At 50.8% G+C, this 23466-nt stretch overlaps 1 protein-coding gene and 1 long non-coding RNA gene across 2 annotated transcripts in view; one reads left to right on the top strand and one right to left on the bottom strand.

Moving 5' to 3' along the window:
• Nucleotides 1-23466, top strand: part of ADAMTS2 (ADAM metallopeptidase with thrombospondin type 1 motif 2) — a 260359-nt gene that overhangs the window by 231171 nt on the left and 5722 nt on the right. The window contains exons 14-21 of the mRNA XM_037056644.1: nt 10430-10553; nt 10904-10984; nt 12577-12743; nt 14051-14210; nt 15612-15744; nt 16429-16636; nt 18121-18250; nt 19066-19155. Of these exons, the coding sequence (XP_036912539.1) occupies nt 10430-10553; nt 10904-10984; nt 12577-12743; nt 14051-14210; nt 15612-15744; nt 16429-16636; nt 18121-18250; nt 19066-19155 (1093 nt within the window). The remainder of the gene's footprint in view (nt 1-10429; nt 10554-10903; nt 10985-12576; nt 12744-14050; nt 14211-15611; nt 15745-16428; nt 16637-18120; nt 18251-19065; nt 19156-23466) is intronic.
• On the bottom strand, nt 436-22125 carry LOC118994090 (uncharacterized). The gene is made up of 3 exons (XR_005067991.1): nt 22057-22125; nt 21381-21495; nt 436-879 (listed from the first exon to the last, which is right to left on the bottom strand). It is a non-coding gene; the product is annotated as an uncharacterized LOC118994090 (long non-coding RNA).

The raw sequence follows: 23466 nt of genomic DNA, 5'->3' as shown, positions 1-23466 counted from the left end.
GCATCCCGTCTGCCGTCTCCTGCCGTGGCCCCCACAGGTGTGGCAGCTGCCACCATCACCAGGCCCACGCATTTCGTCCCACTGCATGCGAGTGTGCCAACGCCGTCAGCCCTCGCCCCCTGGGGCCTGCGTGATCCGTCTCACTGTGCGTGAATGTGCGACCACGGTCAGTCTGCCCTGCACCTTGACTGGGTCTGGGCCACTTGTGTGCCTAGCTCTGAGGATCTTTCCTGCCCGACCCTGCTCTGCTGCTGGCTCCACCCCTCTTACCGTCCCCGTTGAACGGTTAGTGGTTGTCGGACTTCTGTATAATTCAATTTTCTGTTTTGTGGCTGTGTCTTTGTTCTCCAAACCTTTGTTGTATTCAGACTTGGTTGTGGGAGAAGGCACAGTGTTTCCACCTATGCCTCCATCTTGGCGGAAGTCCCCCAGGAATTCTAATATTACTCATGCAAGGGAATTTAAAGATATTTCTGGTTGGGTATTGCTGTGGTAATTGCTGTAATAGTTGCCCAAGGGAAAAGTGTTTTCCCAAATCTGGTGCCTTCCCTGGGACCAACACCACCAGGTGTGGAACATGCTAGACTGTGTGCGTGTGTGTGTGTGTGTGTGTGTTTGTGTGTGTTTATGACAAGCTGCATGTTTTGGCCTATGAAGTAGGTGTGAAGATGATGCCCAATGTTATCTTCCCAGAGAGAAATCAAGGGGAAAAAGGAAACGATAACTGTTACGGTGAGTGCTTGATTGGCATATTACTCATGAGAAAGGAAGGGACTCAAGTAAGGGCAAAAGGAAAATGAAGGTGTAGACTGTACAGGCCTGGCCAGAATCCCGAGCCAGCTGTCCCCAGCATAGGTCGTCTGCTTCATTTTCTTAAATCTGGAAAATAAAGATCAAAAACCACTAATATTTCATATTGAAGTCATAAAAATTATCATCGACCTTATCAGGGCATTCATTCTCACATTATTAGTTCTTGCTGATCTTGATTTTCTTGTGAGCAGTTTTGGGAATCTAGTTTTTTGTTAGAGTTCTGTAAATTTTTACCCAATCCAGTGTTATGTTTTTAAAAGTATAAACTCTTTGAAGATTAAATACATTGGCAGAATGTTATTTTTTGCCAAAGCATCAGAGTAAAACAGTAATTGTCAGCAAGTGACAAAAGACAGAAAAACAGCCCTGGTTAAAGATCTGATGAGGTCACATACGTATGTGTGAAGAACACGATTGATGTAGTTATACATTCTCATGCTGAACTGACTGTGTGTAAACCTTTCTCAAGACCCCTCCACAAACCTTCTACAACATACCTACCCCTTTCCGTTTTGATCCTACCCTTTCCCTTTAAATGGTCTTTTTACTGTAGGGCAAACTTCTTTTTTGTTTTTCTTTCTTAACCAGAAAAATTACCTGTGTCTTCATATTCTTCCTTATCCAAAAAGCACAGTTGATTCTCTTTCCCTCAACAGAAGAGCATGTCCTTGCTGTGGACCTTTTTCCGCTGAAAGCACATGTCCTGCTTTCTATAGAGAATCATTTGGCTCCCCCTTATTATTTGTGAGTAGTTTTATAAAACAAACAAGCAAAAAGCACATCGCTCTTTTAGAAATTAATTTTGGCAAGGTAACTTACAAAGCAGTTTGTGTTTTTAAAAGGCCACTTTTTCTTTCTCTTCAGTGTCTGTGGACAATGTCTTGGTTAGTTCCTGAATGTTTATGGTTTAAAGATAGCATAAGGGACATAACTTTACCAGGACATGTTAGAATTTCAAGAATTTTATATAATTTTTATAATATCTGTATTAATATCCACATAAATATCATGAAATGTTCAGCATCATCTATTTGGCCACCAAACGAGCCTAACTGGTTTAACATTCTCCTTTTGTAAAGAGAGAAACACATCTTTGAGTTGCTCAGGGCCCTTCGGGACCTGCCAGGTGAGGGTCCCAAGTTATCCCCAAGTTATCCTTAGGTCAGTAAGACTTCATTTAGAATCTGGTCTTGGAAATCCTGCCAAACATATCAACAGTTTAAAAACATCTGTTCAGATGGAAGCATAGGTGACTGGGGAAGAATGCCGAAGTCACTAATTTAATCCTGGCAACAAAAGCTCCACGGGCAAATACGGAAAGTTGAGCAGCTGCAAGCAAAATCTAGCTCTCTTAGTATTAGGAAGTCTCAATTTACTTAAGCCATTACAGGCCTGACGGTACGGAGTCCACGAAATCGTCTAAGTAAAATATAAAGTCTGTTTCCTTTTGTGATTTTTTACTAAAAGCATACCAATAGTATAGGAAAATTTTGTTCTTCTGGGAAAGAAGTAACATTAAGTTTTAGCTTTGCACAAGCATACCAATGATTTGAAAGCTTGGTTAATTCTTTTAAAGCCTTTATAAAAACAACTTTAGCCAGCTTAACTGTAAGAGTTAAAATTCTTTCTTTCCTTTTCCCATTCTGAAATAACCAGGACAAAATTATTTTCATTTCCCTTAATGAGAACATATCTCCATACCTTATACCTCTTCTTATTGAAAGTACATATTAATTTCTTCCACATTATTTAGAATCTTTAACCCTTAGAACTCTTAATTTTAGTGACAACCAAAAGTAAGCATTTAGTAGATTGGCAAATTCACAAATATATTTTATAACCTCTAGAAATGTGGGTTCTTTCACTGACCGATGTATTTTATAATTTTTAGCAACATGTTTCCTTAACCTAGCATAAAACATTTTTATCAACCAACCCAAATATCTTTGTTTTTCTGTACTAAGAAGCCCAAAGCATGTAAACTTAGAGTTACTTGGCAATTAATGTTTCAGCATTTTATCTTATTTGGAAATGATCTAGATATTTAACCATTTTTATCTCTTTTTCTATTTTAGAAAACTTTTGCAAGTTGTTTTATTTACTGTGCCATTTTTTTAAAGGTCACTAAACTAGCCCTGGCTGGTGTAGCTCAGTGGATTGAGCACGGGCCTTCGAACCACACGATCACGGTTCGATTCCCAGTCAGGGCACATGCCTGGGTTGCAGGCCAGTTCCCAGCAGGGGACTCGTGAGAGGCAACCATACATCGATATTTCTCTCCTTCTCTCCTTCCCTTCCCCTCTAAAGATAAATAAATAAATAATCTTTAAAAAGTGTTAAAAATGTTTTTAAAAAAATTTAAAAAAAATAAAATCTCCACAGGCAAAGGTCACTCCAAATAAAAGGTCACTAAACTAAAGTTAACTGGACAATAAACTGGGCAGAAAAAATCACTTGACGAAAAGAGAGAAAGCCCCAAAATGCCCCCTGCTATAGAGACCTACAGCTCAGTGTTGTTCAGAGCAAAGAGAAAAGAAACTTGATCAGACTGGGACAGACTCAGCCATAGGGTTGGAATCTGTGCCCAGACTGCACATGCAATTAGGGCAGTGTCCTGGGAACACAATGCACTTGCCCTGCATTTGTCTGCTGTTTGTCTAATATTAACAGTTATAAGCAGAGCAGTGCAACTAGTGTTTGGAACAGCCATTCCAGTGTCTCAGTGTCGGGCACAATGTCTCACTTCTTTTCTCACCCCTGGTTTTATTTTCATACCTGGGCTTTCTCTTCTTCAGTGAAATCATTTTTCCTTCACCTGAGGCTGTGTTTATTGATGAGAGAGAGAGAGAAACATCCATCAGTTGTGTCCCATGCATGCCCCCACCAAGGATCAAACCTACAACCTAGGTATGTGCCCTGACCAGGGATCGAACCTGCAACTTTCTGGTGTACGGGATGACACCCTAACTGAGCCACCCAGCCAGGGCTTCAGTAAAGTTATTTTTGCTATTGAAGTTCTTGCAAATCTCTTCAGTTTTCCCCTTGATCACACTGGCAAGAGTCTTGCATGTAACATCAGGCAAACCTTTGATGCATAACTAGTTTGCAGCCAGAATAAGTTTAAAAGTGTTCTTTGGTCAACTTTCAGGAATTCTGGGTCCCATACAGGGATATCATCTGTTCACTCCTCTGTGTTCTCGCCATCTTCAGGAGGAGGAGGCCATGTACCACTGAGTGACCTTTCTTGACATTGCTGCATCAACGCTTGGTAGGGGAACTGAGTCATTACCTCTTCCCAGGTCACCTAACCTGGTCTTGATAGTCACAGATTCATTGGCAGTTTCAACATCGACTTCAAATCTCTCTGTCAGAACTCTGTGATTGCACTGTAGGCGTGGTGCTCAGGGTCCAGGAGAGCAGGGCAGCCCACAGGCACCACAGGGAAAGGCAGAGGACAAGGCCGCTCCCATTTTCCTCCTTTAGCTTAACTCAGTAGAAATCTAGGGCTTCAAGTTACCAAAGATTTTAGGAAACTATTTTTAAGTACATCTATCATAAAACAATTATTGAAAAGTTTTGCAAACAATTTTTGTTTCATTTACAGCTATTTAACTTATTAAATTTCTGTAATTATATTTAGATTACTCAAAAATGTTATGAGACGTTAGACAAAGTTATTATCCCAAGCTGTTTTCCTGTTGACAAACCCTTAACAGAGATAGCATAAACTTATTTTTTTGTAAAGGCAGGTAAAATAAAAATATTATGTTAGGTGTTGCTAGCTTGAATAACATGGCTGTTTTAATTAAACCAACAAACTTAAATCAATTTTGATATTAAAGCTTTTCCCAGATCATGTGATCCTGAAAACATTTGTGTTAGTTTGTTATATTTCTTACTTTATATAAGTGGTTAAGTTCTTTAAGCCAATTAAACAGAACTTTTTATATAAACCAATTTTGTTAATTTCCTCTACATACACATATATAGGCAGACACAACCAGAGATCGGATCATTTTACTTAAAAAAATTTTTTAATCACAAGACAGGTACAGCAAACTTCATTAATTTATAACAGTTGGAATAAGTCAGTTTGTTCATTCAAATGGCCAAACCTTTCAGATTTGTATTTGTCCTTGATAAACAATGTTTAAGAAGGGGCGGGAGCCCATTTAGCTCCTTGTGTTTTTAAAAAGCTCTCTCTCCCACTGTTTTTCCCTTTGGTTTAGTTAGTCTAAGGCAGTTGTGGGCTATGTTTACATTTCTGGTATGTGTGGGAAGACTTTGGAAGTTACTAAGAGGACTTCAAAAAAGTCTTATTAGACTTTTAACTTTGCCAAGTTTATGATCATAGAGTTATTATGTTCTTTTAAATGTCTTATGAGGTTTCAGACAAGACAAACAATAAGAAATTCTAAAGTATCTACTCAGACGGCCAAAGTTTCTTTTAGGATTCATTTAGAAGTTGTTTTTTCTTTTAAACACTTTCAGTTATTAAGCAGAGTGCATTTCATTGTCTCAAAGGGATCCTGCTCCCTTTGTGGAGTATTTTTCTTATGACAAACAACAGAGACAAGAAAAGGAAACAAAGGAGCACAATTAAATGGGTGCCCACCTTTCGGGAAACAGCACCCCTTTGGTCCAAGACATCACACCACCTACCAGCACCTGGGCAGTCATCCCCCTCCCTTTGTAACCGGAAAAGACACTGGCATTCGGGCTGCCTGTCACTACCAAACCCAATAAGCAATGACAGTAATTCAATCTTTTATGGGTGCTTTATTCAGATGGCTGATGATCTGAGAAGATGGTGGGTTCATACCCTAACAGACCATCTTGCCTTCTCTTTCCAGGCCAGACTTTTTATAGCAGGGAATAAACAAGGTATGGTGAGGGCTTTGAGATTCGGGGAGGACTAGGTAAAAGAGACTGCAATATTCCTGTCCTGGGCAGTTAGCTGTTCCCAGGGGTGGGTGGTGTTCCCAAGTGGTGGTCACCTGTCTCTCCCTGGAACACAAAGGCCCGGATGCCTCCAGTTGTTCCTGGGCAGTGACCTCTAGCAGTGCCCCAGGAGGTCGGCTATTTTCCCAGGAGTCAGGATGGGCCTTATCTGTAGTTTCTGAAACAAAAGCTTTAACATACATATTACTCGCTAGACTTTATAACTTTTTACCTTAAGCTAAAATTTCCCAAGTCTTGAGTCCCTTATCACCTTGAAGGAAAAACCCCTTTTTCTCTCAGAGAAAGGCAGTTGACCTCAACCCAAAAAAGGAGGAGGTCTGAACCTAAGAAGGCTTCTCAGTCAATGAGACAGTGGTCCATGGAAGCAGTGAGCACAAAAGAGGCTCTGTGGGTGTGATACCCAGTCTCGGGGCCAACAGATCATGAGGGTGAGGCCAGGTTAGATCCTGTTTGCGATGCCAGGTTGCCAACCTAGAGTAAAGGCCTTTCAGACTCAGAGGCCACAGCATCAAATGATGGCTATTCTGGAATCACTGATTTAGACGGAAACCCAACTAGTGATCTGTTTAGGAGACAAAGGCAAAGGGAAAGGGATGGGGAACAATGACATCAGTAGAAGGAAGGCATTTCTATTGATGCAAACATCATAACAGTGACGCTAATTCTAAACAATGTTTTTAGCTTTCAGTCCAATAGTGATCAGTCCAGTTGTCCTAATACCTGCTTTTTTGTTAGCTTTGCAAACAGGTCTTTGGGGCAAACTGTGCGTAGGCCCCTCCAAAGGTTATTCTGCCATTTTAACACCCCAAAGGTTGGAGGCTTAAGATGTACAAGGCTGTTCCTGTGGGGTGGCAGCTCCAGCTCCACCTTAGTGTGGCTCTACTTATTCTATTTTTACAGCAAGGCTGATTAAATCATCGGCCCTCGGTGATTGGTTCAACCTCCAGCCCCTCCTGGAGGCCAGAGGGCGGGACTGGAATTGCCAACCCCCCATCCTATGGTGGGTTCTCTTGGCAACCAGTCCCCATCCTTAGGCGAGGCCAAAAGTCACCTCACTAGCATAACATAAGACACCTGTGCAGTTCTTCACACAGGAAATTCCTAGCTTATTAGGAGCTCTGTGCCAGAAATAAATTCCTAATACATATTTATTATAAATCATAGTATCACCACTGTCCTGACCTGAAAGGCAGTTTCCTCCACTCTTCCTCCTTCTCTCCATTGTCCCCTCAGCATCCCCTGCATCCTTCACTGAGGCCAGGCTTGGGCCAGGCAGCATATGACTCTACAGGGCCACCTCCTCTCACCCTGCAGTGTCCCTGACAGAGACGGGGTGGGCTGCTGTGACTCCAGCCTGCACACATGAACGAACAGCTTCTCTAAGACCGCATGGTCGGGAAGTGGAAAGTTTAATGCTTTCAGCTTAGAATTCTGTGTCTTAAAAGAGCAATTTTACCCCCAGTTTACCATGTTCCCCCCTTGTTTTGCTAATTTTTTCATCAGAAATCATTAAAATAAAGATGAACTTGTTCATTTTATTGATTATTTTTCATCCTGCTCATTTCCAAGAATAATTCAAAAGGTTTGCAGATAATAAAACCAAAGTTTGTTACCTTCTTTCCACACGTTCAAAAATAATGCATGGACCGCTGATCTGTAGCCCCTGCCTTCAAAGTGTTGGTGGTGGCAAAGACAACACCAGGTATTAGACCGGTGGGGTCAGACCAGACCTTGTCTTAGCAACCTTGGTACTTGAGCTCTGGCTGGGAGAGAATTCAGAGCTAAGACTCAAACTATAGGAGAAAGTTTATGTAGAAAGTCATCAAGGTAGAAGAACTGAGCAGTAGAAGAAATGGACTCAGGAAACAAGTAAAAGAGGCAAAAGAAGGGGCCCTTGGATCTTAGGGGAGAGATGGGTAAAGGTACCATGCATGGTGGTGGGGGAGGGTATGGGGAGAGCAGCGCTGTGTCCTCCAGTTGGAGAATATTTATCTGGAGGTCTCGGGGAGGATCCCAGTAGAGTATTAATCAGCTTTCCAGCTGTGTCCTTTCAGAGTCATGGTCTCTGCTGATTGATCAGCTCCAGGGCAGGGGTCACTAGTCAATGCCCTTGTCCTGGGGTCAGCTGTGGCATCAATTCCCTGGTTTTGCTACTTTTCTGGGCCTGAAGCCATCCTCAGACAGGGTTAAGAACAGATAAAATGGCCCCCTTATTTACTAGGGTCCTGGTGGCTTCCCCTTTCGTGATAACCTCACCTGCTTCTACACTAAGGAAAACACCCCTCACAGTCCTCTGAGCAGCCCTGTGCTTGCTGCTCTTGCTGCTTTTCTCTCCCTAAACCCCAGGTCAGTCTTCTCTAACCTCCTCAAGGAGGCCTGGCTTCCTCTTCAGGAGTTTCCCAGCAGACCCTATTTGGCAAGTCCCTTGTTTTTCTCCCAGAAACCAGTAGCTATATTCATTGGAATAGGTCAGAATGGCCAGGATCTCCTAGTCTAACATATAAGTTATAGTTCTTTGAGAACCTGTAAGGGTTCTGGAGAGAGTGGGAGAAACCTTTAGGTAGCTTCCTTAATTCTGTCCTAGTCCAAGGAATGCATTCAATCGCTGGTTCCCCTCTGCCCGAGACAGGCTTTTCTGGTTTTCTAGTCTGAGTGCAGTTTGCCTGTGCTTCTCCTCAAAGCTTCTCATTCCCAATCAAGTTTAATTTTAGAGCTGGCTCTTTCTAGTTTTGAATGCAAAAATAATAATAATTTAGGCATCAAGAGAGCTACAGTTTGACCATCTTAAGTTGATATCACTTCTAATTAAAGCTTTCCTTTTCTGTAAGTACTTCCAAGTATAGGCTTCCTATTTATTGTGTGTCTGCAGCAGTATTGATGGGGAGTGGGGTCATGGAGTTTTGGGCCTTGGAGGCACAATTTCCCATGTTGATTTTAGTTTACTTTGAGATCCGTAGAGTTTGAACAAATTTCCAGGGATGTTGTGTAGTGGGTTGAAGTGTGTTGCTTGTGAATTGACCTCCACGGGCTGTTCACCTCCCCAGTCATCCCAAACCCTCACAGGGGTCTCGGTGTCTCTCGCCAGCTGTCTAATACAGCCATGAGGACTCCAAGCACTAGGTAAGCAACCTTTATGTGCACATCCCTGGAAGAGCCAATTATTTAATATATAGTTCAGTTGGAACTCCCTACAGGCACGTCATGGGTGTAGGCTACCCCCTGGCTCCTCCACAGAGACTCAAGCGGGAGGAAGGAAGTCCCCCTTATTTCAGGAGCAGAACAAGCTCAGGTTCTCATTTATCCAGCAAAAGGTTTTGTTCAGACCCTCAGAATGCAATTTCAATGGAAAAGCCAAAGTTTAAAACCAGCCGCCCATTTTTTGTCTTTTGTCCTTAGTCCTTAGTCTTGACCTTTAGCTTTACCTTGAGGGTTTCAGGGGGTGGGGGGGAAGCTCAAACTCAGTCAAGTCAACCTCTTAATTCATGACAGGTAGGTCCGGAATTCCAACAAAAACTCACCCAAGTCCACCTGATGCAGAGAGAGGAGCCAGTGGGTAATAATGGGGCCCGTTCCTGGCATGGGTCTGGGTCTAAAAGGTGGTCCTGGGTGGGTTTCTCTGGAATCCTGCTGCACCATGCCATGACAAGACATTCTCAGTCATGGCAAGACAAGCCAAGTCACAGCACCGAAAGGTTCTAGTAAGACCAAAGTCAGAAATCAAAGAGCAAAGGGAGAGGATGAGGGTCTCTCCAAAGGAGGTGAGAAGTGGCTCTGAGCTTCCTGGCTGCCAGGGCAGAGAGGGAAATACGCAGTGCCATAGCACACTCTAGGACAAGCAGGGGCAGACCAGCTCCGGGGAGGTCATTTTCCTGCTGAGGGAGGAGAGCCGTGGGTGTGCATTTTGGTAGGAAAGTGGCCTCAGGCCTTCGACATGAAGGGATTGCTCCCTTTTGAGCTCCTGTGGTTCCAGGAATGGCGCGCTGCCAGGGATGACAGAGTAAAAGAACCTGAACTTATTACCGCCTCCACCAGGTGACCTTGGGCAAAGGAACGTCCCCACTAAGTGTGGAATGATTTTTGCCACTGGAGTGGGCTGAGCTGAGGGTATTCGTTGAGAGATGAAGGCAAAAGTGTTTGCCCCAACTCTTGTCACCTCCTGTCTAGACACCCGAAGACCAAAGACCCACTAAAGAGGACGTTGTGTTTCTGAGGGCAATGTGAAGGCTGGGGCATCCAGGCCTAAGCTGTGGGTGGGAGCCCTGGTGGGCCATGGCCAGGGCTGTGCTGGGAGGCCCTGAGGGGCCCTGAGGGGCAAGGGAGAGAGGCCGAGTCTGAGTTACAGCCCTTGGGACAGAAACATTCACTTTGAGGCTAGGTTGCCGAGCCAAGGTAGTCTCAGGATGCAGCTCCGTTTAGGTTGTGCAGGGCTCCCTAAAGGCACACTGTCCAGAGGAGTGAATGGGCACAGGGAAGTGGCTGCTCCTCAGGAGGGCACAGGGGCTCGTCTAGCCCCAAAGCCAGCCCCCCACCTCGCACTGGGAACTGCTAAGAGGGGATACCTCAGGGGACAGGTGCTAATGTCCTGGGGCATAGTCAGGCCAGAGGCCAGGGCAGGGAGCGGACTCAGTGGACACTGCAACCCCCTCCCCCACAGAAAGTGGGCTGTGACGGGGTGATCGGCTCCAGCAAGCAGGAGGACAAGTGCGGCGTGTGTGGAGGGGACAACACCCACTGCAAAGTGGTCAAGGGTGTGTTCACACGCACACCTAAGAAACTGGGTGAGTGAGCTCTCCCTCAGGTCCTGAGGCCTGAGTGTCCACAGCACCAAGTGGGTAGATGTGGGCCGGGCCTATCCTTGGGGCTCTGTCTGGGTTCCTGACTGTTCTGGGTGTGGGGACAGGGATCTGGAAGGGTGAAGTGGTGGTGAGAGAAACTAAGCCGGGACAGCCTTAGCCAGGCCCCAGGCTGCATGGGAGACAGGGAGTGTGGGGGCCGGGTGAGAGGTCAGGGCAGAGGAAGCTAGGACAGAGGCATGCATGGTGTTCTCAGATGTCTGTCTGAGGGCAGGAGCCTGCCGAGGGCACCTGTCCCCTGCACCCAGCGACCCCCCTCCTCTCACCCCACAAAGGCTACGTGAAGATGTTCGAGATCCCGGCAGGAGCCAGACACCTGCTCATCCAGGAGGCAGACGCGACCAGTCACCACCTGGGTGAGTCCCAGAGCCCATGAGTTTGGCAGAGCCACACCCCTGTCCCTTGGGGGTTCGAAAAACCCCGGGGGGTCAGAGGCCCGACTGGGCCTCTCCCTGTCCCTGACTCAGCCCCACACCACCATGGACTCTTCCTGGGCTCACCTCCCGATGGAGAGGCCACACATTTGGATCAGAGGCCCCCTGGAAGCAGCTATGGAGGGGCGTGTGACACACAGAATGAGGACCACAGAATGAGGAACCCCCGTGTCGAGGCTGAGGGGGCTGCCCCCACCCCACTGGAAAGCAGGCAGGTCTGCAAACAGCCCAGGCCTGGGCTGGAGGTGGGTGGGAGGATGGCCTCCCACAGTATGTTTGCGTGTTTTCAATGAGTAATTTTAAATTCCTGAGATTCCACCTGCAGTAGAGATTTCTGGTCACTTTTGAAATGTCAGATGTTCTAACAATCTGGGTGCTCCTTCCCACATGGCAGCCCCTGCCAGGACCCCTTGCAGGGACTCCACCTATCCCCACCCTCCGCAAAGGCATCTGGGCCCGACCTCCTGGGTAGTCAAGGGGCCCAAAAGTGACACAAAGGGCCACTGGGGGTAGCATCCTGGACATGTGCCTTCCCCAGTTTGGGCCCCACCTCCTTCCCTGTCCCGTGGAGGTTCGACTGGGTGCAGCAGGACCTCCCCATCTCGTACCACTGTTGACACATAACAAAGACCACTTTCTTTTAACACTCCTTTTTCCTTTTTTCCTTAGTATATAAAGAAACTCCATATGGCTACTCAAAACACAAAACCAGTACCACTTGCCTTAAACAAAAGGCAAATATAAGAGTTGATTACTGGGGGAAAAATAGATGACTGGCTACAGACCCCAGGCTGCAAGAGAGGAGAGTGGGCTGGTGCCTGCTGAGGATCTGTGGCGCCTCCTGAGGCTCACTTCACAACGCACAAAGAGGGTTCGAGGAGCCTTGTGCCTGTCTGTGGGCCCCCTCAGATCACCCAGCAGCTCCCCAGGGCCTCCTCCCACACTGCGGGGAGCGCAGGGCTCTCGTAGAGGTTCTTAGAGGGTTCCCAGAAGCCTGGGTGACATCGGGCCAAGCCTCCTCAGGAGTGTGGGGACTCAGTGGGGCCAGGCTGGGCCACTGGACGGATGCAGGAGACCCTGATTCTCAGTTGCACATGTGCTCACCTGATGGCAGGAAACCCCATCCTGACCCTGCACCCTAGTGTCCAGCAGATGCTCTGCCTCTAGGGTGTTGGTTGGCACAGCCGTGCCTCTGAGTGCCTGTGGAGTGAGTGCTCCAGGGGACTGCAGGGGGGTGGCCTTGATAGCTGTTGAACTACATCCAAGCAGAACCTCTGCACCCCCAGGGCCTGTGGGGGCGAGAGCTCGGAAAGGACCCTGGGCCTGGCAGGAGGGCACCAATTCTGGCTAAGTAGCAGAAGGCAGGCCTGGCTCTCAGGTGATGTAGGCTGTCTGTAGCAGGGACAGTCCCTGCCACTGCCCAAACCAGTACACCCCACCAGTGACCACCCCCCAGCGTGTGTCTGAGTCTCCCCCTGGGGATAACAGTGGGGGCTCCTTTTTGCCATTTTCAGCCATCAAGAACTTGGAGACAGGCAAGCCCATTTTAAATGAGGAAAATGACATCGATCCCAATTCCAAATCATTCATCGCCATGGGTGTAGAGTGGGAATATCGGGACGAAGACGGCCGGGAGACGCTGCAGACTATGGGCCCCCTCCGAGGCTCCATCGCCGTGCTCGTAAGTCCCCGGCCAGGGACCCGCTGGCCACGGGGTGAGGGACGGAACCCCCACATCCTTCAGGCCATGCTTGCAACGGCCGCCTGTCCTTTGGACCAGGGACCTCCATTTGTGTGTGAGAGCAAGGGATGGACATGGAGCTGCCAGAGGGGCTCTGACCCTGCATTGCTCCCTGGGGGTCCTTAAATGAACTCTCCCCTGTAAAGGTTTGGTTTGCCTGCTGAGTGACATTTACAGCCAACTTTCATTGTGTTCCTTCATGTCTGCCATCAAACCCAAACCCTGCCACACCCTAGGAGTAACAGACAGGGCTGAGGACATTAGGCCACCAGACTCAGGTCACACTGAACTCTGTCCCTGAGCAGGACTGGACCCCAGGGCTCCTGACGCCAAGATCACAGGCTGCTCCTGGTTATGGGAGTATAGAGGGGACTTTATAAAAATTAATTGTAATTGCATAAGTAACATATTTTACCTGTAAAAAACATCAAAACGCTACAGATAAGGCCCAGGGGAGCCCACTGTGGTGCACCATAGGCCCCCAGGCTCCCACAGGCCATCTTGGACCCACACAACCTCGCTTTGCCTGCGGGGCCTGTGCCCCCAGGTGCAGTGCATGACCTGCCTGCCAGCACAGGTGCAGGTGGGCCTCAGGACCTGCAGAGTCTGCACCGGTAAACGCGCCTACTTGCTGAAATGGATCTGTAATCCCCAAATCGATATTCGAAGTGATTTTTCTCAGTCATTTGCAGACAAGTGCAGAGCAGTGGGAAATCTGTCACCCTGACATGCTTGTCCCTGCTGAGGTGAAGCCAGGTGACACTCTGCTTCTTGTTTTAGCTTCTCCTATTAACAAGTGTCCTTTTCACCGTGTATTTAGTGCGCATTTTTCACATTTTCGTGCTTTAAAGGGTTCATTGTTTAGAATGGCCCCAGGCGAGATGCTGGAGTGCGGCGTGCTGCCGCCAAGAGCGAGGCACTGTAGGCACCCATGGAGCCGGCGCAGCGCAACATGCTCCTTCAGGCCTGAGTTCCAGGGCGCCGGCCAGGCTCAGGTGGCAGGGAGTTCACAACGTATATTAAGTGAGGTGCCTTTAAACACAGAGATGCATAAAATAAGGTTACCTACTGACAGCTGACAAAAATGTCATGGCCATAGCCTTGCAGGACCCTAACTTCAATCCCTACAAGCAGTGGCTGAGTACTGGGGGCTTTCTAGAACATAACAACCACCAACGACGAGGCTGGGCTGTAAGTGTGCCAAGCTGAGCTTTCTAAACTGGTCCTATGGTGGTGTGGGGGCACAGGTAATCCCGCAGGGGGACTCCCGCATCTCACTGACGTACAAGTACATGATCCATGAGGACTCGCTCAATGTGGATGACAACCAGGTCCTGGAAGATGACTCCACAGGCTACGAGTGGGCCCTGAAGAAGTGGTCCCTGTGCTCCAAGCCCTGTGGCGGAGGTGAGGGGCCCCAGAAAGAGCCGGGGGCTAAATGGGAAGGGTCTCTGGGTGGGGTGCCCTCTGGACTGCTGGCCAGAGGCACACATGTGCCAGGTCCAAGAAGACTGGCCTCAGGGGCCTAGCCCTGCCTGGGAGGGAGCAGGAAGTGAACAGGAGGAGGCATTCAGGGCAGCAGGCCAGAGGCAGCCTAGGGGCACACATGGGGCTCCACAGACAGATGGACAGATGTCAGCAGGAGCCAGGTCCGTGGGGAAAGCAGGAGTGGGCCTGGCAGGGGTTGCTGGAGGGAGGCCTGGATGGGTTACTGTGGCATCATGAGGCAGGGCACAGGTGACAGGGGAGCTGCGCCGGCAGAGGCAAGGCTGCACCTGCAGAATGGTGGCCCCAGCCCCCTGCTGAGCCTCCAAGACCCCCTCGGATTTCATTGGTGGATCCTCCTATTGACCCTCGCTTTTCGTATCTACCGGACCCACCTGCTCTTACCATCTTCCCAGTCCTGACACCCCCTCGCTCCCTCCCTGGCCCTGTGGGTTCACTCACACCCACAGTGACCTATGAAAGGGGCAGATCAGGTGATGTCCCTCCCTGGTGTCATAGTCCTCAGCAACTCCCCCTGCTCTTGGAATAAGAAACAAAATTCTCATAGCCTCCGAGGTCCAGGGCAACTTGCTGACCTTTCCCACCGATCACACCATGCTCCTGCCTCAGGGCCTTTTCACAGGCTGTCCCCTCCAGGTGCCCTCCACTGCCTTCCCACTAAACAAATACCCTCATCCTCTACTTCCTCTGATGCTTCCAGATGCCTCAACAGATCAGGCTGCCCAACCCACCCTGGAGCTGGGACTCCTTGAACTCAACTTTGCTGATACCTCAGTCTCTATATTTCTCTGCTATGGGCTTTGCTGAGCATTGTAGGATGCTGAGTAGCTCCTATGGCTAAGGTCTGCCGATGCCCAGAGCCCTCCCCCAACCCCCAGCTGTGATGACTAAGTGTTCCAGACATTGCCAGATGTCTCTGGGTGCAAAATGGTCCCCAGTAGAGAATGCTGCATGAGACCATGATGGGAGGAAACTTGCAAGACATGTTTCCATGTTTAGGCAGCAGCTGGGTTGTGCCAGGTCCTTGGTGCATGTTAGTTCAAGGAGGAATAAATGGCTAAGTGATGAGAGAGGAAATGAAACCTTTCCCCACCCCAGGAGGCCAGCACCCAATCTAGGTTGCTGGGGGAACACTTGGCTAGACATCTCCAAGGCTCGACTCGGGCACACTGCCCTACCCTCCACCCCATGCCATCAGAAAGTTGGGAAGAACTGGGCTGAAGCTGCAGGTGAATCCACCCCTTTGAACTCCCTGAAAGGGCCACCCCGACCCATTGAGCCCCCTCAAGCTCTCAACTTCAGGGTCCCAGTTCACCAAGTATGGCTGCCGCCGGAGGCTGGACCTCAAGATGGTGCACCGAAGCTTCTGTGATGCCCTCACGAAGCCCAAAGCGATCCGCCGGGCTTGCAACCCACAGGAGTGCTCCCAGCCCATGTGAGTGCCTTGGGCTACCCAGCTCCCTGGCTCCCAGCCTCTGGGTCCCCCAGGGGAGTAGAGGGAAGACCCCCTGAGGCCCCAGTGGAGGGACATAGGAATTTGGCCTGAGTGGCTGCAGGCCTCCCATCCCCCAAGTCTGAGAGGCACCATCCCTGCTCAGACTTGAAAACCTAGAAGACTACTGTGCATATCAGAGATGCTGAGTGGTACTGCTCAGATGGGGAAACTGAGGCTCAGGGTACAGGGCTGGCTGCTGGTCCTATGGGAGGTATTTCCAAGACAGCTCACAGCAGCAGCTGTGTCCTTGACTCCCAGCCCCAGGGTCTGGCAGGGCTGCATGTCTGGGCCCTGAGTGGGGAAGACGGTTGGTACTAGGTGAGGGCATGCGAGAACAGGTGCTGCCTAGAAGGGTTGGTGACATCAGCAGAAGCTGAGGGCAGAGGACAGAGCCAGAAGCACAGAAGGGACAGAGGCTGACGGTGTTTCTCAGCCTGGGCCATCCATGGCCACCCCCACGGGGCTTGCAGCAGTGGACATGCATAGGGTTCCTTATCTGCAGGACCTGGGTGGGGCAGGAGCACCTTTGTGAGAATCAGAAAGTCATGCCCGGGGGAGCAGGAGGCCTTCCTTCTGTTCACTGAGGCCATGGGGGCCTGATTGTGTGCCACTCTGCCCTGGCAGATGGGTCCCTGGTGAGTGGGAGCCATGCAGTCAGAGCTGCGGGCGCACAGGCACACAGGTCCGCTCCGTGCGCTGCATTCAGCCGCTGCACAACAACACCACCCGCTCCGTGCACACCAAGCACTGTAATGACGCCCGGCCCGAGGGCCGCCGGCCCTGCAACCGTGAGCTCTGTCCTGGTCGGTGGCGAGCTGGACCCTGGTCCCAGGTAAGTAGTCCCCTGTCCCCCTGGCCCTGTGTTCTCAGCCCCCAAACCAATCTTGAGTAGTACCGAGGTGTCTGTCTGAGTGCAGTTCATGCCATGAACACACCTTGCAGGTCTCAGGGCACCCATGGTGACAAGCAGTCAGTGCTCTGGAATGTGTGTCCTTGAGGCCTGGGCTCCCCTGGGCTCCCCTGGGCTCCAAGTGCCTGGAACCCCAGGACACTGAGGGCAGCTGGGGCTCCCAGTTCCTCAGCGGTCCCAGATTCTCACCACTGAGGATGGATATATGGTCCAGAAGGCTGACCAAGGTGGCAGGAGGGGTCAGGGACAAAGGATGGCTCAGACTGGCTAGGAAGAGCAGCGAGGTTGGACTCCGGGACTGAGGAGCAACTCTGGGGGCAGGACTGAACTGGCCAAAGCACTGGCCCCAGCACATGGCCCAGACCAGCCTTGGGGCCACCATTCCCTAGAAGGACCACAAACCCAGAAAGTGGTGCATGCAGAGCTGTTGGTTATGAACAGGAGTGCTCAGAGCACAATCAGGGAGAGAGCAGTGCATGGCAAAGGTCAGAGGGTGCCCAGCACATGCCTCCAGGTGCCCCTTCCAACACATTCACCAGGGAGGTGCCTAACTCTCCCAGCAGTGACATGTGACAGCACACAACTGCCAACCTGGAACCCCCCAGCCTGGGTGTCCAGGGTTTCCACTGGGGATCAGTCCCATAGGCCTACAGTGCCTGCATGGGTTGGTGGCCATCACACAGGAAGCTCCAGGCCCAGCAACAAGGCAGGTGCTCAGTAGAAATGATGGTGCTGGCATCACTGACTGGCGCAGCACACCTGCAGGCCTCTGGCAAGGAGAACATTCTCACCAGACAGGACATTCCGTGGACTTGGCTTTCAGGAGCTGCCCAAGGGCCAGTCCTGCACACAGGCTTTTTTTGTTGCTGTTTAATCCACCATTTCCCACCCACAGGACAAGGACTTAAAAATTGTCCTTGGTCAAAGCAGGGTGGGTTGTGAGCCATGTCAGGGGGCTGGGTGTGACTGCTGCTGCTGGCTCCGCCCCATGGAGCAGGCAGAGGGTGGGGATGGCGAGGGCTAGAGGGTCCATTGGGGATGCTGTTAATGCACAGCCTTGTGTGGCAGGAAGGTGAGGAAGCCTCCTGTACTCAGACCTTTCCCAGGGGTCTACAGTGCACAGCAGGTTTTCCTGGGTCTTGGGCAACCTATAGCCAGAGTATTCAGAAATGCCAGGTCCTGCATAATCTCTTGTACCCACAGTAACTCAGACACATAAGTGTGCATGTCTCCTCCTCAGAGTCCCAGAAGCCTGAGGCAGCTGCCCAAGGCTGGGCAGGCCTCTAGTCCACAACCCTCTGCCCCTGACCACCTCCCACGTGTGGTAGAGTCACCTGCATAGGGAGCTCTTCCAGCCCCAGCCCAAAGTGGGAGGTGGGCCCTGACTGGTGACTCTCTACCCGCAGTGCTCAGTAACCTGTGGCAACGGCACTCAGGAGCGGCCCGTGCTCTGTCGCACAGCAGATGACAGCTTCGGGATCTGCAGGGAGGAGCGACCTCAGACGGCAAGGATCTGTAGGCTGGGCCCCTGTTCCGGTATGCCCTCTGCTGCCCTATTCCCTGGGCTCCAGCATGCTAGTTCCAGGGCCAGGCGGGGATGGGGGTGGTGCTGGTCCAGGCAAATGCTCTTCCCACAAGTGGCCCAGACTCAGCATCCCTGACCTTGAAGTAGAAGCTGAGGCCTCCCAGGTTGGGGCCCGGCCCTCTCCCTCGTGGGAAATGGAAGAACCTGCCCCTCTCTGGGCCAGGCAAGGCCAAGCCCTGGTGAAGCAGCAAACTCAGCCCAGCCCTGCCTTCCTGACACTCCCTGTTGGTCTGGGAGATGGAACCAGACTCACAGTGACTGCACAGCAGGCTCGGCCAGACAGGAGCCCTGTGTCCTGCTCAGAGAACAACCAGTGCACCAGCTACATGCTTGGCAAGTGCTGGACTCATGACTTCTTTGAGTCCTGGGAACAGCTCAAAATATAGACCCCAGTACAAGTTCTGTCTATGGAGATGGGAGCTCGGGGGGATCAGGTGTGCCTGCCCCAGCTATGGAGAGAGGTGGTAGGTCCAGCTGCACTTGGTCCCTGGTCCCTTCCCACTGGAGCAGGCAGTGGGCACACGGCTCAGCCTTAGAGCGGACCAGAGCAGCACAAAGACCAGGAGGCTGAACACAGCCCCGTGCTACAACTGACACACAGGGGTGGGAGAGAGGCAGGAGGCTGGACCCACCTGCCACGAAGGACAGCCTTGAATGCCCTTCCATTGACCTTCCCAAGGACACAAGGGTCTGCGGAACAGATGGTTGGTGTGGGGGGCCCTGGCCTGGTGCCTCAGCAACTGCAGCCCCTTTCTCTTCCCTCTAGGAAACATCTCTGACCCTTCCCAGAAGAGCTATGTGGTTCAGTGGCTGTCCCGACCTGACTCTGATGCACCAGTCCAGAAGACTTCGTCAAGTAACCGGCCCGTTTATAACTCTGCCTCTGCCCTCCAGTGCATGCCCTGCACCCTGTGGAGCTTGCCCTGGGCTCCCCTCCTCTCTCTATATGGAAAATTCCCCTGACTCTTTCTGAGGGCTCTGGTTGAATCCGTCTTCTCCTGGGCCTCTGTGCTCAACCACCTCCTCCGGAGCCACCTGGCTGCCTGGTCAGGAAGGCCAGCCTCAGAGGCATAGCCCAGGCAGTGGCCTCTTCCAGGGGGGCCAGGACCTGGCTGGTGATGGCTTATAAAGGGTCAAAGATCTGACATGGTGCTGGAGGGGACAGAGGCCAGGGTATGAATGTGACCACTTGGTGACTGCCTCGAGGGGCCACAGCCCTCCAAGCTGGAGCTGCAGGTTGGAAGTCAAGGGGCAGCCTGCCCACTCCCTTTCAACGCACCTACCACTATGAGGCCAGGGTCTCAAAGCCTGTGGTTTTGCACTGCTGTGAGGGGTGGCCCAGCCCAAACGATCTGGCGGTGTATCAGGGGCTTCCCGCTGCCTCGCTGCTGCTGCTGCTGCTACTGCTGCTGCCCCTGCGCTCAGTGTGTCCTTCTGACTCGTGTGACTGTGGCTGCTTCCTGTGGCCCTTGTGTTCAACTCACACAGCCCTTGCCCCCACTCCCTGCCCCTCGGGCAGGTTCTGGTCAAGTGGAGGAGGTGGGGACGTGTCCCTCTGTGGGACGTAGGGATGTACCACCTCTCCCACTCTCTGTCCGTTAGTTCCGATGGCCTTTTCTCATCGTGTGCACATGACCCCATCCACAGGGGTGAACGAGTGAGAGTGAGAGACTGTCTGATGCAGATGCGGCCACCTGCCAGTGTGAACAACTACAGAATTACCTCAATTTTTATTGCTTTTTTGCTTAGACAAAACTATGTAGAAAATGCCTTAAAGTTGAAAGGTAACAGAATTGGCTGCTAACTCCAGCTTCAGCAGGGCTATGAGTCAGGTAGGAGGCCAGCAGTGCAGGTGCCGGGGAGGCAGTCCGAGATACCCACCTGTGGCCAAGGATAGGGTTTCCCAGGCAGGCAGCCTGGCCTCCAGGGCCCCTTGACCTGAGCCTACAGACCCCTATGTGGGAAGGAGACCCGCTGGCCAGTGGGCGCTGACTGTTGCTGGAGCCCTTGTGGCGCTCCCACAGCTCTGCCTTACTCCAGAGGGTGATACATGTGGCCCCTCAGTGACCCGAGTAGCACCCCTGCTATCATGCCCCCCGCACGCCCTGAGCTGTCCACCTGTGCACAGCAGCCCACCCACCCCCCTGGCGCTGATTACTGTTATGTAAATACTCGGTGTATAACACAACTAACTCTCACGACTGTTAACTTTCACCTTGGACTAGGCCGTGCGAGTGACACAAGTGACTCTGGGAAGGTGCAGGACACTCCTGAGCATTGTTCTCTCTGTCTATATGCACTTTGGTTTATCAGGGATATTTTATTAGTGTTTTCTATGTATTTATGACGTATTCTATTGGTTCCATTGTTGTTGCTTTTCTGGTATTTTTATGAGACCACGTGAGTGTGTGCCAAAGTGACTGTGAAAATGACCTTTTATTCTTATTAATGCTGGAAAGGCTTCTTGTCATGCAGCCCACAAATAAACTCAATAAAAGTTCAGTGAAAAAGGTGCTTGGGTTCAGCAAGCTGCTGGCTGGCTCCTTCTGTCCTCTCCATGGCCAAGGGCACAGAGCTCTGGTACCCTTCTGTCCCATCTGTTCCTTGGTTTCTGATTCATGTGACTTCACTGTCCCCTTTCCTCTGCCCAGTGGAGAGGTTTAGGGTCCCTGTCCCAGCGAGACAGCCCCCTCTCCCCTGTAGAGACACTCCACCATGATTTTGAGTTCTGAACCATTCAAGCTAAACAAGTACCTCCAGGAATGTCTGAGTCCCCTCCTCATCAGTACTCTTGTGTCAGGAAGAGGGGTCTCAGAGCCAGTGGAGAGGAAATGGAAGGTCTGTAACCAAGACAGAGCTGGTCCAGGTCACAGTGCCCTGAGCCACCATCAAGTCACCGCCCAGCTCCTGGGGCAGCCCTTGGCTCTCTGCTCAGGAACAGAGAGGTGCCCATGTGGCTCAGGAGAGGCTAAATCAGGAGAAGGCAAGGCAGCAGTGGCTCTGGGCACCTGGCCTGCAACACTCAGGCGTGGGTGGGTCACCACACCTGCCATGTCTCCTGAGGCCTGTGTGTTCATTCACCTTGCTAACAAGGACCAGACAGAATGTCAGGGTCCCACAGGGACTGCCTCATCTGGGTCCGAATGGTGCTCTGCCAGTGGGTACCTCTCTTCTCCCTTTCCTGTGAAGGAGTCCCCTGCAGGGAGGAAGATCATGAGGAAGTATGTCACAGGCCACCCTGCACCATGGATGTGGACTTTGGGGCACAGTGCCAAGCCCCAGGTGTCCATTTGCAGAGTAGGGGTCATAGTAGTTGTGGCAGAGTCCAGCCTTCCCTGAGCTCTGGCCATTGAAAGGAATTCCAGCTCAAGGGACACAAGGAGACCAAGACAACTTCCATTGGACGGAACTATGTCTGCTCAGTTTCCTTGCCAGGACAGCTTAGCAGAAACCCCCACTACAGAGGGCCAAGCCAGAGCTACAGGCAGCTGAGGGCTGCATGCCCAGGACAGCCATAGTGATGGAGGGCGTAGGCAGCCAAGGGAGGCCTCCCACCTCTTTAATTTTTCACACAATCTTTTGAAAGAAGAAATGGTGCGTGACAACCAAAAAAAGAGGATGACATTTTCTCCATCCCGGCCTTCTCCCAAGTGTGGGGGACAAAGGTGGTTTAGGTTGCTCATCAGCATGGCCAAGCACCACGCTGTAGCCTGTCCTCATCCCCATGTCCTTCATGGCCACCTCAGTTAAGTCTCACCTGCACTAGTTCCAGCATCTCTCACAGCATGCTTGCTCCTTGCTCTCCAACTCAGACCACTGCAGTCAGGAGTGCCTCCCTGGGATGGGAGGAATTACAAGTGGACTTACAAACTGACTTAAGAGGATATAAAACTTTCTTTGTGTCTTGATTCGGATGAGGTTTTTACCCCACTAGCTTTACATGAATGGTAGTAATATAAAATTTTCTTCTAACATAAATTTTAAGTTAAAAATAAAAAGGGTTCATTTAAAGGAGGAAACTACTCAGAAAATAATAACACAGGTTGGTATTTAGATCAGTCCAGATTATAGGAATGACACACAGATGACTTCAATTTCTTCAATTGCTATCAATCAACTGGCCCAGGATCTCTACCAAGATCGTCACTTCCGGTTCATGGTACTTGATCTTCAGCCATTTTCAGCAGCCATGACCTGGGGAGACCCATTGCCTTGCAGCAGGCAGTTCGTTCCCTGCAAGGCAGTGGGTCTCCCCAGGTCATGGCTGCTGAAAATGGCTGAAGATCAAGTACCATGAACCGGAAGTGACGATCTTGGTAGAGATCCTGGGCCAGTCGATGTCAGTCAGCCTTCAGTGGAATAATTTCATCTTCATGTCAGAGGGCTCTCTGCTCAGTGATGCTACTTAAAAATACACAGCCATTGACATCCTTTTAAGACTGGCGGGTCACAGTTGTTTTGAAATTTAGGCTGATACTAGCCTAGCCAAGCTCTCAGCCAGCAGCTGTCTCAATAATTTGTTCATTCACTGACTTATTTTAATCTTAAAAAACGTAAAGGTGTGCATCCCGCTGTTTAAAGGAAATCAGACCCAGAAGTCCAACATCTTAGCCGGGTGGAAGGGAGGCACCCTGGAGGGGGAAGCCCGGTCCCAGCTCAGCTGTGGCAGGGAAAGGATGGCTGTCCCAGTGTGCCCATGACTCAGCCCCGGTGCTGAGGATTTTCTGTGGCCAGCTCTGACCCAGGCCCCGGGACACCACCAAGCACCTGACCAGAAGTTGGCACTTTTTCTTTAAGTTTGGGCCAGATATCAAATATTTTAGGCATTAGGGGTCATGTGGTCTTCCTCACAACCACTTGACTCTGCCCTTGCGGATGTCACGCAGCCAAGTGAATGGCAGGCCGACTCCGGTAAAACCTAATTGACAAAACCAGTTAGAGAGACTGACTTGCTGGAGAACGCAGTGGGTCAGCCCCTGCCCTAGACTGATGTGATGCCTACTTCTCAGGATCCCAGCCTAGTGGGAGACAAGTGAGGGAGTGTTTAATTCCAATCTTGTTATGAACAAGGGAAAAGGCTCCAGGGACAGGGGAGGGTGTTGGCGGGACTGGCCCCATTCCCCGCAGTGCTGCCCGACTAGGCTTCGTCCTCATCCTGTGCCTCCGC

Source organism: Sturnira hondurensis, unplaced genomic scaffold (assembly GCF_014824575.4).
Source record: "Sturnira hondurensis isolate 20B ecotype Veracruz unplaced genomic scaffold, ASM1482457v3 Scaffold0009087, whole genome shotgun sequence".
Classification (NCBI taxonomy): domain Eukaryota; kingdom Metazoa; phylum Chordata; class Mammalia; order Chiroptera; family Phyllostomidae; genus Sturnira; species Sturnira hondurensis.
Note: the sequence above shows the minus strand (reverse complement) of the source record. Positions and strands in the feature narration are given on the sequence as shown.